This window comes from Staurois parvus, unplaced genomic scaffold (assembly GCF_062004578.1).
Source record: "Staurois parvus isolate SC_StPar_1 unplaced genomic scaffold, SC_StPar_1.0 ptg000818l, whole genome shotgun sequence".
Classification (NCBI taxonomy): domain Eukaryota; kingdom Metazoa; phylum Chordata; class Amphibia; order Anura; family Ranidae; genus Staurois; species Staurois parvus.
In genome coordinates, this window is record NW_028318614.1 from 8,763,376 (window position 1) to 8,778,345 (window position 14,970).

At 40.8% G+C, this 14,970-nt stretch overlaps 1 protein-coding gene across 4 annotated transcripts in view; it reads right to left on the bottom strand.

Annotated features, from left to right (window-relative positions):
* MYRF (myelin regulatory factor) overlaps window positions 1-14,970 on the bottom strand; it is a 215,972-nt gene that overhangs the window by 59,935 nt on the left and 141,067 nt on the right. For all 4 annotated transcript variants that reach the window (XM_089655038.1, XM_089655035.1, XM_089655037.1 and 1 more), the window contains exons 3-4: window positions 8,877-9,200; window positions 3,876-3,937 (exon numbers count right to left, since the gene is read on the bottom strand). In XM_089655038.1, the coding sequence (XP_089511164.1) occupies window positions 3,876-3,937; window positions 8,877-9,200 (386 nt within the window). The remainder of the gene's footprint in view (window positions 1-3,875; window positions 3,938-8,876; window positions 9,201-14,970) is intronic.

The window sequence follows — 14,970 nt, forward strand, 5'->3', positions numbered from 1 at the left end:
GTGACCGATATTACCGAGAGTGAAAGTGAAAGAAAATCCCAAATTTTGAGTGGCCACCAGAACAAGAATGGAGGGGAAATTTCCAATTAAGAAACTAGTTCTGGCCAGCTAATATATTGATTGTTTAATGTGTATTATATTACCTATGTATGTATATGTATTTTATATGTATGTTTTCTATTTGTAGAGATGTTATGATTATCTGTCGCAGTTGAGTTTAACAATCTGAACAAGCGGTTGTTACTGTGAAACACGTAATCATCATAAACAACAAGTGTAACTCTATACTGTGATCAGTTTTTTATTTTTATTAGATGAACTGTGTTTTTAATGTATGTTCAATTAAAAAAAAGAAAAATAATAATTTGCAAAATTTTTTTAATAGAATCATGTTTGTAGAGTTGATTTTTCTACATACATATATTAGTGGGTCACCCTTAAATACCCTTTTTTTGTGTTTTTCTCAACTAGTGCTTGTGACAACCTCCCTTAATTTGAAGGGTTTTCCTCTCATTTGGCTATGGGATAGGAAGTAAAGGGAAATCTCCCCAATGGGACACAGACGGCCTTCAGTTCTACTTTAATGTAGTGTCAGCCTAGAGAAATTATGTGATGAAATCTTAAAAAGTTTAATTTCATGTTTTAATTCTTACATATAGCTAAGTACAGCAAACAATACTTGTGTCACACTGCCCGATTTAGTGAAAAGTCAAGCTGACCTTGCTGCTTTCATAACCCTACAGAAATCAACAGATTATGAGACGAAGTAAATGGTGTGATGGGCACTGTCCACAGCTCTTTACGGGAGAAAGAAAACCTGCCAAACAAGGTCATCAACCTGGCTTGTTTAATACTTTAAAGTATATCTAAAGCCAAAACTTTTTTTTAAGCAAGGAAATTGTTAAATCCCTGCCAGATTTGATTTGCCATATGTGTCCCATCAGGGAGATTTCCCTTCACTTCCTGTCTTGTAGATGGAAGAAGCAAGAGGAAATACCTCCAAATGAAGAAAATCCCTTCTTGGACAGTTGTCACTATTTAGGGGAAGCTTTCCCATTCACACAGTCAATTTGGGTTTTATGCCACCAAGAATCAGATCACAGGTGTCTGCAATCAGCCACAGCCAGCAGCCTGTACATATCAATGTAGGGTGGACAGGCACCGTGGCTGTCCTCAACTGTGTGCATATAAGTATACATCGAACAGTAACATGCATTTAGGGACAGATGAGCGACCCTGGATGAGAACTGAAGCATATTTCATCATGGCTCTTCTTCCAAATGTTTATTAAAGTGATCACATCGCACTGTCAAAGGTGCAACATTCTGAGGCCTCGCAGGCCCCTTCATCAGGCTTGTGACATCACGAATCTAAGCCTTTCGAATCACATCTAATCCACATCAGTGTGAACCAGGACTAATAAACGTTGGGATGGTATTTTGAAGATATATATTCTTCATCTTGTGATGACACCAGTTTCCAGCTGGTAGTTGCTACTCTACCCACTTACTCCTTGACATTTTGAGTAATGTATGCGGCAGGAATATTATAAGTGACCTGGATGTGAACTGTCTGTGCATGTAACGGAACCTCCGGGCAATGCCATGCAAACAGCCAGGGTGCCTGTAAATCTAGGTCCACACTATGAATCACTAAGGAATGTGCACCGCATTCCTGTGTGATTCACATGTGATTCAGTGTGGTGCTATTTGAGCCCTTTAATTTTGAATAGGCTCAGTTCTCAATGCATAGTACCAAAGTACTGCAGCCAGATTGCATGGTAGTTGTGTACCATAGTTGATCCAGGGAATATTCGATTGCCTCTCGGGGGATTAGGAAGGAATTTTTTCCCTATGCAGGAGCAAATTGGATCATGCTTTTCTGGGTTGTTTTGCCTTCCTCTGGATCAACTGTGGGTATAGGATTATCTTTTTTTTTTTTAATGGTTAAACTGGATGGACTTTTGTCTTTTTTCAGCCAGACTATCTATGTAACTATATAACTATGAGATCCAGTACAGGCACTGTGTTTGTGACCTGTGTTTTGGGTGTTGTTAACTTTGCCTTGACACCCACTGTAGATCACAAGGGCAGTGCAATTGGAATGAGTTGTGGGAAACATGCACAGATCCTGGGTTTCTTGCATTGTGTTCTAGTGTGAACTGAGGCTAAAACTGATCGCCACAGATTTACATTGATCCTTGGTGGTGTAGGGCCCAAACCAGCTGTGTGAATGGGGCTCTGTACTTGTTCTGGTGACAACTCAAACTTTTGCATTTTTCCTCGCTTGAAGTTCCTGAGACAATGGACAGAACACAGAGGTGGTGAAACCAGTGGCAACACAGCAATACAAAAAAAAAACAAAAAACTTCCTTGCTCCATCCAAAACAAAAAAGTCATTAAATACGTGTTAAATATGAAAAATACAATAACCCACATCAACCATTTTACAGACACCTTTCATTGCAATGACTGCACTAAACCGAAGAAAAGTAAAATGAGTTTGGTTATTATGGGTTACTATGCCCCTAGGTAAATACAGCCAATAAAATGATAAAATATCAGTACTAGATCACTCACACCACATACAAAGCAGTTTCATAATAAAACTATTTTTAAACGAGTATTCTAATGTTTATAATATGAATAGTAATATGCTTACTGAATCACTTTAGCCTTCCTAATATATGAAACTTTTAAAAACATGTAAACTATAAAACAAGAACAACATCTATATAAAACAGAAAATACACAGAGTAGGCTACAACTCTGCACTAGTGCTGAGATTCTATTCCAAAGACGGAATGTGTGTGGGGCCAGAGACACCTCTCTTGATAAATTTAGGGAGGGCAGCTAAAGAATTCCAGACATTTCTTAGCTGTGATAAACAAAGATCATAGCTCTAATATACTGGACACATTCTACGGTTCTGTATACTCCACCCTAAACAGTCTCACCTGTCATTGTGTACACCTGTCCTGTAACCTGCCACATAGGGACGCTCCCACCTGTCAAACCCACAGTATGGCCAGCCTTTTATAAATAAAGAGAACATACAAACACAAGTTATGACCTTACTTCCCTCTGATCTGAAAAGGACGTAAACACAGGATGGCTCTGCAAACCCCATCAGAAAATAAGCTGACCCCACCACCAATACCACCACCACCCCCAATTTGTTGTTGATGACCACTTTCTTGTGTCTACACCACTCCATGAAATCAGATCAGGGTGCAGTATCATTCTTGCTTCTTCTGGCCCCCACTCCATAAAATCAGATCAGGGTGCAGTATCATTCTTGCTTCTTCTGGCCCCCACTCCATAAAATCAGATCAGGGTGCAGTATCATTCTTGCTTCTTCTGGCCCCCACTCCATAAAATCAGATCAGGGTCCAGTATCATTCTTGCTTCTTCTGGCCCCCACTCCATAAAATCAGATCAGGGTCCAGTACCATTCTTTCTTCTTCTGGCCCCCAAAGACTTTGGGAACCTCCTTACCTTTAGTTCTCTGTAATCAATCCTCCTGGACCCCGGATTCTACAATTCTGTCTCTATGCATGGTACTCCTGTTCCATACATTCCTCAACATTCTGAATTGTAATGTTTCTCTCCTATTCTTCATCCATTGTTTCTTCCTGTGCATGCCTTGGAAGTTGTTCTCCATGCTCTCATTCTCTGGATCTCCTCTGGGTCTCCTTGTGCCTCATGCAATCACTGCTCTAGCAATTCTACACATAACTGGAGAGCTGGTGTATTTACTCACTGGTTATCTCTCATGAATTTCTTACCTTCTCTCTTCCCTGACCGATAACACCAACTGGATAAAACCACGTCTGCTAAAGGGGGGGGGGGAGAGAATACCTAACAGGCACTTACCATTGAGCTGCTGGGGGGAGTACGCCTCTGATCCAGAGTCCGGGGGAGAGTCAGGTAAAGTGCTGAGGAGGAGGAGGAAGAAGAACAATTTATTTCTGCACACTGTGACTTCAAGAATTGTTCATACATTCTTACTTACTAAAGTCTATAAAGCTATGTAACAAAACACCAGCTGTATATAGTATTTTAGATTGGGTTTCCTTACATGTTACAGAATACACCTGCTCTTTTAAAGCAGAACCAAAGGCAAAACTATTTTTTAGCTTTGGATAGAGTGCAGAGGGATTAGCGCATCTGTCAGGTTTTTACTGCTGCCTCTGTCCCTTTAGGCAGATTCTCTTCCTATTTGGGCCCATGAACACGTTTCGTAAAGATCAGTAAAACTGTGCTCCATTCAGATCCGCAAAAGCAACAATCTACATCTGGGATCAGTAATGTACATGTACACACATGAAAATGCACGTATGTATTTATATACATAATTCAAACCTTAGCTTGGGGTAGAAATTAATATAGCTGTAAAAACACATTTAAAAGCATTTTTTGGTTATGGATCAGAATGAAGTTGCATTGTTTTCAATGGAAACATTCACACAGGTGCCTAGGCATGTGGTGTGTTCAGATCCATAAACAAAAATTTGAGGACATGTGATTTACATGCTTATTGGCATAAAAAAAAAACGAGGACACTATTTCACATTTAAATTTGGATCTAAAAGCAGTTATTTACTGATCATTGATGCAGCCATTTTTATTCCAGAAAAATCTTGCATAAATGATCAATAAAATTGTTATGGCCGTTACCCGTATAAATGCATGTACATGTTTATGCATCTGTGTGCGAATAAACACATGCACTTTAAGGACCATGCTTGCTTTTTTTTTATGAAGGATCTTTCTGCCAACAATAATTATGCCAGAATAATTTTATTATGGCCGTGTGCATCAAGCCTAAGCCCTGTTCAAGAGAGAAAGTAAAAGAAAGTCCAAATTTTTGGTTCTCATCAAAACAGGAGAAGAGGGGAAATCTTCCAATGGGGACACTAGATTTGGTGATCCTGGTGACCATCAGGGATTTTCTCTTGCTTCCTGGTTTGACTATGGAACAGGAAGTGAAGGGAAATATCTCCAATGGGACAAAAAAACTGCTCGGTTCACATCATGCGTTTTTAGTGGTTTTTAGATATGTTACCATTGAAATCTGTATAATGTACATTTTGAAGAAAACATATCACAGATGCAACAAGCGGGATTTTTTTTTTAAACATACCAAACCTAAAACGCCCAGGTGTGAACAGGGCATTACTCATTCCACAATAAAAAAAAAAATAAAAAACAGTTTGGCCTTCTGTTCTACTTTGAGTACAAATTCACCTTTCTAAGATTTTCCTCCAATGTTTGCAGAATGTTACAAATATTCTGATTTATATTTAAAGCAGGACTTAACCTAGGCCATTCCAGCAACCTTTTCTCTTTTTGTCCTCTTACAAAAAAGTAGTATTGATTGCATAGTTTAGTACCTTTTTGTGCTGCAAGACAACACTTCCTGCATTCTGGCCTAGGCTATGCACCGTTGTCTCGTATGTTACCAAGGAAGAATGGACATTGCAAGATTCATCGTATGCACAGACTCACCACCGCCCATGGAATGTCTGTGTCTGAGCAAAGCAATTCTGTGCATGCATACAAATGTTGTGGAGGCTACAGTGTCCATATGCAAGAAAATGGTAACATTTGTGTGCATGTGCAGAAATTTCCAGCATGAGCACAGATTCCCAAATACCTGGCAGAGCCATGCAGTGCATCTGCACATGCACCAGATTTTTGAAGATAGGGGTGCAGAAGAGGGATGGGGGGAGGGGACCAATGCAGCGATGAAGTTCATTCATCTTATTTCCCTCATTTATTTCCTGCAGGAACTTCACATTTGGCGGCTGCCATGGGTAACCTTTTTTATATTACATGATGCATAAACCTAAAGCTCATTTCCAGGGGAGACAATCAATGCTCCCTTTGCATTGGGGCTGCCTCCACACTGCAAGGATTTAATACTCGCTTATGTCTAGGGTACTAGAAAAATAACTTTTTCTTACCTGATCCTCCATTTCTGCAGGCTTCCTCCAGGCTGTATGACCACTCATAGCCCTGCAATGGACGCAATAGATCCGAGAGACAGTCCACTGCTGGAGTGTAAGATAGAACAGGAGGGGTCTGGCTACCCAGGGCAAGTAAAACTGCTTTTTTTGATACCCTAGACCAGTGGTCTCAAAATTGCGGCCTGAGGGACAGATGTGGCCCTTTGCTTGCTTTTATCTGGCCCTTGGGGCACTATTTCATCCACTAATACCAACAATGGGGCATAATTCCCCCCACTGACACCAATGATTGGGCACAATTCCTCCCAATGACACCAATGATGGGGCACAATTTCTCCCAATGACACCGATGATGGGGCCCACTGACACCATTGATGGAGCATAATTCCCCCTACTGGCACAAATGATGGGACGCTATTCCCCCATATGACACCAATGATGGGGCACAGTTCCTCCCAATGTTGCCAACGATGGGTCACAATTTCTCTCAATGACACCAACAATGGGGCCAATGACACTGCTGATGGAGCACAATTCCTCTCACTGACACCAACAAGTTGGCACAATTCCTCCCACTAACACCAAAGATGGGGCATTGTTTTTGCTCAATTGGCATATGGACCTTTTCTACTCTCAAAATGTCACAGTCCGGCCCTCCTAAAGTCTGAAGGACAGTAAACTGGCCCTTTGTCTAGAAAGTTTGGAGACCCCTGCCCTAGACCTAAATGAGCATTTAACCCTCGCAGTATGGTGGGCTTTTTTGTATTTGACCTTAATACGTTTTTGAGGTTCATGGTTGGTGTGCTAGCTATTCCTTGAAATCAAGATTTAAATGGTATTTGTGCCCATAAGGGATATTTCCCTCAATTCCTGTCTTGGTGACACATCACCAGGACAGGAAGTTAACTGAAAACTCCCGAGTGGGGACACAAACAATAGTAAACACTCAAAAGAGGTTCTTTACCTGAAGTTGGATTTACTATAACAGCCAGTCATGAACAGTCTGTTATAATGCTGGTCACATAAACGCAGTACGAACAGTACAGACAGCCACCAGCACTATATGACAGACAGCAATTAGTGCCTGCACACACCTTTAACCCCTACCCGCCACCTCCCAGCCCTTTAAGAGCTGGGAGGTGGAGGAGGGCATTCCAGTGATAGGCAGTCACATGATAGGAAAGCTCCCAATTGCATGTATGCATTGGGGGTTTTCCCGTACCCGCCAGTTACTGTCCTGGGAGTGTGCAGGGAGCGTGCTCTCAGTACAATAGACCACAGGGGCGGACTGACCATTTGGAAACTCGGGCACTGCCCGAGGGCCCGGGGTCGTTAGGGGGCCTCATGAGATGCCCCTGGTACCTTTCTCATAGGCTTTTTTGAGTTTGGGCAAGGACACAGGGGCCCCATGATCCCCTATTGCCCGGGGGCCCCATGAGTTGTCAGTCCGCCCCTGGTAGGCCACATATCTGTATACGGCCAGCGGGAACTGGTTAAGTTAGGCATCCACTAGTAGAATTCTGAACAAACATTTGTACAAACATTCTTAGAAAATATGTATGCAAATTCTCAGTACATTTGAATGTCCTTTGAAAGTAGTTCAAGATTTTGTTTGCTTTTAACACTTGACTTTGGAATGAATGGACATTACTGAACTAAAACCACATTCACTAGTAGAAATTTCGAACATTCGAGAAATTCTCTATCCTGCTCCTTCAAATTTTCTAATCACTGCAGTCAAGAACAAACATTGATTTGACCCCAGTAAGGATTTTTAAAAAATTACCAATTTTTTTACAACATTCCTACAGTGAAAAATGTAGAACAAAATTCTGCTAGTTTTAGGTGCACTCATCTCCAGTCCATCGCTGGAAATCCCGGCTTTAACCAGAAACACCTCCTGGTAGCATTGTGCTGGCCATGCCCCACTATCACTACAATGCTCCCATCTGATCAATCCTCCAAACACATAGAAAGTTAAAATAATCAAATAATATGGGATAAATCAGCCATGCCACCTTACCATAAAATCTGACCCTATCTTTGAATGTCTGAGGTGGGGAAGAGGAACAGTGACGTCATGATCTTCACCTTGACTAATCATAAAATGCCTTGTATTCATTGAAAAGGTGTTCCATGAATGGCGATGAGCAACACCCTGTGGTCAGTGTGTAGAGGAAGATTGCAGATACCACTGTAGTAGTGCCGATCACTACATCAATTTCCAGTTTCCCCAGCAGGGATGTGATATGCATACTTACACTGTGCCAAGCTGGACCAATGTAACTATGCAATACAGAGCATACCTGGAGTTCAGCTTTAGGCTGCTTTCACACTGAGGAGTTTTTCAAGCGCTTTTGAGTTAAAAAAAAGCGCCTGAAAAGCTCAAGAAAACTGCTTCCCTATGTATGTGAATGTATATCTATGTATGCTTTCACACTGAGGTGTTGCGCTGGCGGTGTGGTGTAAAAACTCCTGCTTGCAGCATATTTGGGGCATGTTTAGTGAGTTATAAAAAAGCCCCAAAAAAACGCCTCTTCCCTTTTGAAATCAATGGAAAAATCTGAAAAGCACCTCAAAAACGCCTCTGAGAAGCATTTTTGGTGCAGTCATGTGTCCTTTAAAAAAAGCTCAGAAAGCGTGGTAAAAACGCCTATGCATTTTTGCTTTGTTTTTGCGGCGGATCAATGTAAAAGTAGCCTTAACCTCCATCCTCCCAGGTCTGTTTGGACTCTGCAAGGAAGCTCTGTATAAGTTGTGACTTTCAACTTTCATGTTACACAGAACTTGAGGACTCTCTCCTCCACCACAGGTGATATGTGACAGCATTGGATGCCAGACCCACCATTCCCCAAGCTCCAGCTCTTTCCCAAAATCCTTCTTATCAACTACTACTCTAACTTACCCGGCTGCATAGCTGGTTTTGGGTTCTGCTTTGATGGGAAGACCTGGTCCACTCATGCACATGGCAGGGCCGGGGTATCCTTTGGGACTGAGCATGGTATTGCTGTTACTGCAATTAGCATGTGATTGGAAAGGTGGGCCTGCACATGTGCCCCCCATACCAGGCCGTACTGGCATTTGCTGTCCCATATGAAGGACACCACCTGAGCTGGATGTTCCGGCATGGCCAACATTGGCGATGACAGCAGGCAAGTGGGCTGCAGCAGAAGTACAGGGTTGACCTGGGTTTGCATAGCTGGAAGAGGGAGGGATATCTGGAAAACAGCTGTAAACAAACAGTAAAATAAAAAAGTCACACGTTAAATATATATATACATTAATACCTATATCATAATGAAAGCTATTCTGTAGAGAGCACAGCATCACCCCCTAGATATACTTCAAACCACATTTGCCACAGTGGTAGCACGTCAGATTGCTCTTAAAATGTACATGTGGATACAAATAAAGCTATAAATTCACTAAAAGCTACAACAGGCACCTCCAGATACTGTCATTCTGACTCTACATTCCTGCAGAAAACCCCACAAGCATCAAAACACAGAGAGCACTGTTTTGCAAATAGTGACCAGCTCCTGTAGTTGTGAGCACTCTCACATCCCACTATTGATTTATGAGTCCATCTATAACCATGACTGGCTAATAGTGAGATGCAGGGGGAATAGACCAGACGCTCCACAAACATAGGAGATTGTCGCTTTCTGCATAACCGCATGCCTGGCCTGAGTGATTTTTAGGGCATTCTATAGAAAAGTAGAACTGACATGCAGGCTTCTGGTAGTGTATACTATGGCACATGGGGGGCAGTTTTATAGACTTACAAACTAAAACCCACAGTGATGGTGTAAAGGTGGCACACACACTTAACAGTGATAAGCTAATAATAATATCAAATAACATATATTACAAAAAATTAAATCAACCAATAAAATTTCAAAAAAAGTCTTTAGTACGTGAGAAATATTATTGACTTTTTTTGAAATTTTATTGGTTGATATAATTTTTTGGAATATATGTTATTAGATATTATTATTAGCTTATCACTGTTAAGTGTGTGCGCCACTTTTACACCATCACTGTGGGTATTAGTTTGTATTTGAATTATTTTACATAATGGCAGCAAGGGATGTTATGAGATTGGTATTTTATTTCATTTTTGCATCCAGCGCGATATTGTGTATTTCACTATTGATCTGATACACTTGTTTTTGATTAAGTTTTATAGATTTATTTACCTGAAGGTTTGCTTTTATTTCTCATATATGTATAAGTATCAAACCGTTCTTTAAGATGACAGAATATGAAAGTGGTTGTATAGCTGGAATGGTTTTTACCTTAATACATTATATGCGTTAAGGTAAAAAGCCTTCAGTGTTCAGCTCTCCCTCCAACATCCCCGACCATCATCCTTCTACTTACCTGAGCCTGATCTCAATTCAGCTCTGTGTACGAGAGCAGCATCTCTTCCACTCCTCATTGGCTCCGAGACAGCAGCTGGAGCCCTTGGCTCCTGCTGCTGTCAATCACAGGCAGGGAGGAGAGAACGGGGAGGGAGGGCTTAGCTAAGCCACACTCTGAGTGTCAATGGACATACAGAACGCTGCATGGGATCAAGCCTGCATGAATGCCCCCATAATAAGTGGCTTCTCATGGTGGCACATGGCAGCCAGGTGTCGAACCCCAGAAGAGCAGGTAAATATGACATGTCTGTTATTTTTTAAAAAGTAAAAATTGTAGGTTACAATCACTTGAAGTCTGTTGGTGTGCCTCAACATGCAAACTATGCCTTAAAGATGCTTCTTAGGCTGACGATACACTATAAAATCTGATTGTACGACCCCCTTTAGATCAACCATCAACTAAGTAGTTCTAGGGCCAGCCTGATTTGATATAACTGAATTCAGATTGTAAACTGTACGGCTAGTTTATATCCATGATTTCCTCTTAGCTGATGTTAAATAAAATGCCAAAAAAGTACAGTCAGGTAAGCCTTTCATCTTTAGTGATGGATTGATCAACAGTGTTGGAAATGCAATGTTTAATTTTTTACAAAACAAGGACTAATCGGGTGACTATAGCACACGGATCCTCCTACAGTGAATATGAAAAAGTTAGTGGAGTGGCCTGTCTTGATATCTTCGGAGCAGAAGCAGGTTAGAATCTGCAATCAGGTTTGCTAAATCCTTGAAATGTACTGAAAAAAACGTAAAAATACAAAAAATAGTGCAGCGCTAACAACCTATGCTAAAATACACATGAGATAAATGGAAATATCACATATAGAATGCACAATAAATATTCAGTGTTAGGAGATAGGAGAAGATATTGGAGGGATCTATCCATACGTTCCATCTTTTGATGATACCTTATTGGGTGTATAAGGTCACCTACATAGCTGTTTGGCCCAGTGGGTCGCATCAAGGAGGTGAGGGGCCATCTTGGCCATCTGTGGATTGACCACACACTGAATGGCACTGTGATCACCTCACGGAGTTTTGCTGTGATTTTTCACCATCATTGGCATTTATGGACTGCTGCACATAGTATTCATTTTATGAGCACCTAACACTGAATATTTATTGTGCATTCTATATGTGATATTTCCATTTATCTCATTTGTATTTTAGTATAGGTTGTTAGCGCTGCACTATTTTTTGTATTTTTATGTTCTTTCCTTGTGGTTGAGGCGAGTGTGTGCTGCTTATTAATAGGTGTTCCATTGAGCGCAGGAGTTTTTTTCATTATCTACTGAAAAAAACTGATTCTGGAATCAAGATGGTACTAGGTCTCATAACCATACTGGCCACTCTGTCGTCAGTGAATGTTTAGCCCTGTGTTCAGCCTGGCTAAACAACATCATCGGATCTTATGGTGCAGGTGCCCCACATGTACCAATGATGCTATACATCTTGGCAACCTGCATCTTAGCCAATAATGAGGCTATGGGGCTGTCACAATGCATGGGAGTGCACTACCATGGGTTGCAGTGTGCTGCAACGCAGGTGGGATGGAAGTATGTTCCTTAAGTTCATTAGGGTGCCATTAAAAATGAGTGAATGAATCGCAATAGACTATACAACACATGGTGTGCTACCGCATGTATTACTGTAATGCTTTGGTGAGAAGCTGGCCTAATTCACATTAAGTCAAAAGCTCTGAGCTAACTGCATACACACTGCAAAACTAGCTCATGAAATTAAATCTATACATATCCAGTTGTGCAAGACTACGCATAGTATGACCTATACTAGCACACAGCGATATAAATATACTATGGGGGTGAAAAGCATATTGACTTACCCTTTTGACACTGCACAGTTACACCTCTATAAACACACAGAAATATCAGCTGCACACAGAATACCAGAAGGGGAGTGCTAAACAGGTAAAATGTGGTTTTTGCCTAGACAGTACTATAAAACTAAAGAGTGTTTTCTAAGTACAGAATGTCAGATTGACCACTAGAGGGCACCTTCTAAGTGCAGAACAGTAGATACAATCACCAGTACACATGCTTTAGCTCTGAAAAAATAAATATATATATATATATATTATACACATACACACACAAGAGAGATCAAGCTATAGATATATCAAATATATCTACTTAGTTAATGATTTAAAAATACAAAAAAAAAAACACAACATAGTACAACAGTTGTAACACTGAACTATACAATGAACAGCATAGCAAACACACTTACAGATCATCACAGATACAAGATAAAAAAAACAACAACACTCTTTAAAAATGTTTAATCAAAAGGTTAGTACCATAGCTCATACGTTGTGTTTATTTAATTTATACATTTATATGTACAGTACAGTAAGCCGTCATAACACTTCAATACACAAAAAAAAATTAGATTTTGTATTAGGGCCCATTTTGTGTTGCATTAAAGCGGTTTTAAACCCAGAATCAAACATTTATTATATTGCAGCTTATCAATTCGATAGATGTGATGGCTGCATTAATTGCCTTTTTTTAGGATTTCTTCGATTTTCATCTTGTGATCTGTAAGCCCAGTAAGTCTGTTTTCCAAAATAAGGCTCCTTTCACACTGAACGAAATTTTCTTGCTTAGCCATTGCTTAGCCATTGATCCCCATCAGAGCAGAGAGGAGCAGGTAGATGACAGGTCTGTGTCCACTCCACTTATGCAGAGTGCACATGGACACAGCCTGCCCTGCTCTATGGAAACCAGCTGTTTGTTTATACCAGACTACCATCTGATCTGCCCACATAGAGGGGGAAGGATCCCCTTCTGTTTGTTTTTAGCGTTTCGGATCAGATTGGAGGTAGGCGGGTGTAAACAGACACGTTTGTTTACATCTGCCACTCCGTAGAGGAGAATGGAGGGGTCAATCGGGTCCACCTAAAAAACGGACAGCCAGACCCAATCGGACCGATAGTGTGAAAGAGGCCCAACAAGCTCTGTTGCAAACATATCAGTTACCAGGATGAGGCAGACCATTCAACACTGAGGTGCTTACAATTATCAGGTTTATTTATGTAAAACCTTTATCCCAAAAGGAAAACAACTGTCTGCTGTAACTACTTTTAAAGTGTGAGCTGGAGTTTGGCTTCAATTTGTTAGTGTAATTAAATCTGTTAGTACATCTAACACTCCCTTCCCCCTAGACTGACAATGCTGCTGTTCAAAAGGTGCCTCCTGTGCTCCTTCATCCAGAGTGGGGACACTAATACAGGAGGTGTGTTACTGGCCAGATCACCAGGTGAAAACAGAGGGGAAAAAAGGCCTAAAAACATCTAATGCAGTCACCACATATGATGATTGGTAAACTGCAATATATTACAGTTTTGGATCTATCACTTTAACATGCTTTACATGAAAGCAGTCCATTAAAATGAATGGGCTACCAACACACTCTGATATGGAAATTGGATGGGACCCTTTGCTTTTTGTAATTCAACATAGCACAGTGCAGCACTGTATAATGCTGTGTGCATTGTGGGGTGCAACAACGCAGGTGCATTAAAAATTATGGATGCATTATGTGAAACGGGCCTTAGAGTATAAAGGACAGGAAAAAATAAATTTATAGCATTGACTGCGAGATTTACATCTACTGATGAAAATGCTATCAGGTTTTTATAAGAAAGTATAGTACAGTAACAGCCATTAGACCCAGTGGAAGTGCGGTCCCTGGCCATAGCGTAACACAAAGGCAGCAGGTCATAAAAAAATTCCCATGTACACAAAACCCAAGGACAAGGTCATATAGAAAAATCAGTAAGGTTGATCGTCTGACAGAGTAGAATATTGAAGGGAGTAATGCATTTCACCAAAATGACAAGGACAGTGGCTGTAAGAAGGATAAAGTACATGAAGAATCATAAGAGAGGAAAATAATCCTAAGGAGGTGAGAAAAGGGTAAGTGGGAAGAAAATGAAAGCTCCTTACAAAGGTGTCAAGGCATCTTAGAATATATAGGAATGTTGAGGTGGTTCAGGTATTCATATAAGCACTATTGACTGTAGTGGCGGGTGATCAATGTCTCCATCCTCCATATGTTTTTATACTGTATATGTTTAATATTATTAAAAGGTACTTATATAGCGCCATCAATTTTACACAGCGCTTTACACATACTGTATATTGTACATTCACATCAGTCCCTAACCCTCAAGGGGCGTACAATCTAAAGTCCCTAACTCACATTCATACATACACATACTAGGGCCAATTTAGACAGGATCCAATTAACCTTCCAGCATGTCTTTGGAGTGTGGTTAAAAACTGGAGTACCTGGAGGAAACCCATGCAGGTACAGGGAGAACGTGCAAACTCCAGGCAGTTGGTGCTGTGGTTGGGACTTGAACCAACGACCCTAGTACTGCCAGGTGGAAGTGCTAACCATTTTACCAGTGTACTGTCCATTAAATATTATTTCCCAATATGATATCTTCCCATATCCTCCAATACCATATGTGGTTTTCCAATGTGGAGAATAACTGTCCCAACGGCTAACATGGAGAAGCAAAGGTCTTTCTTGGCTGTAGAAATATAGCCC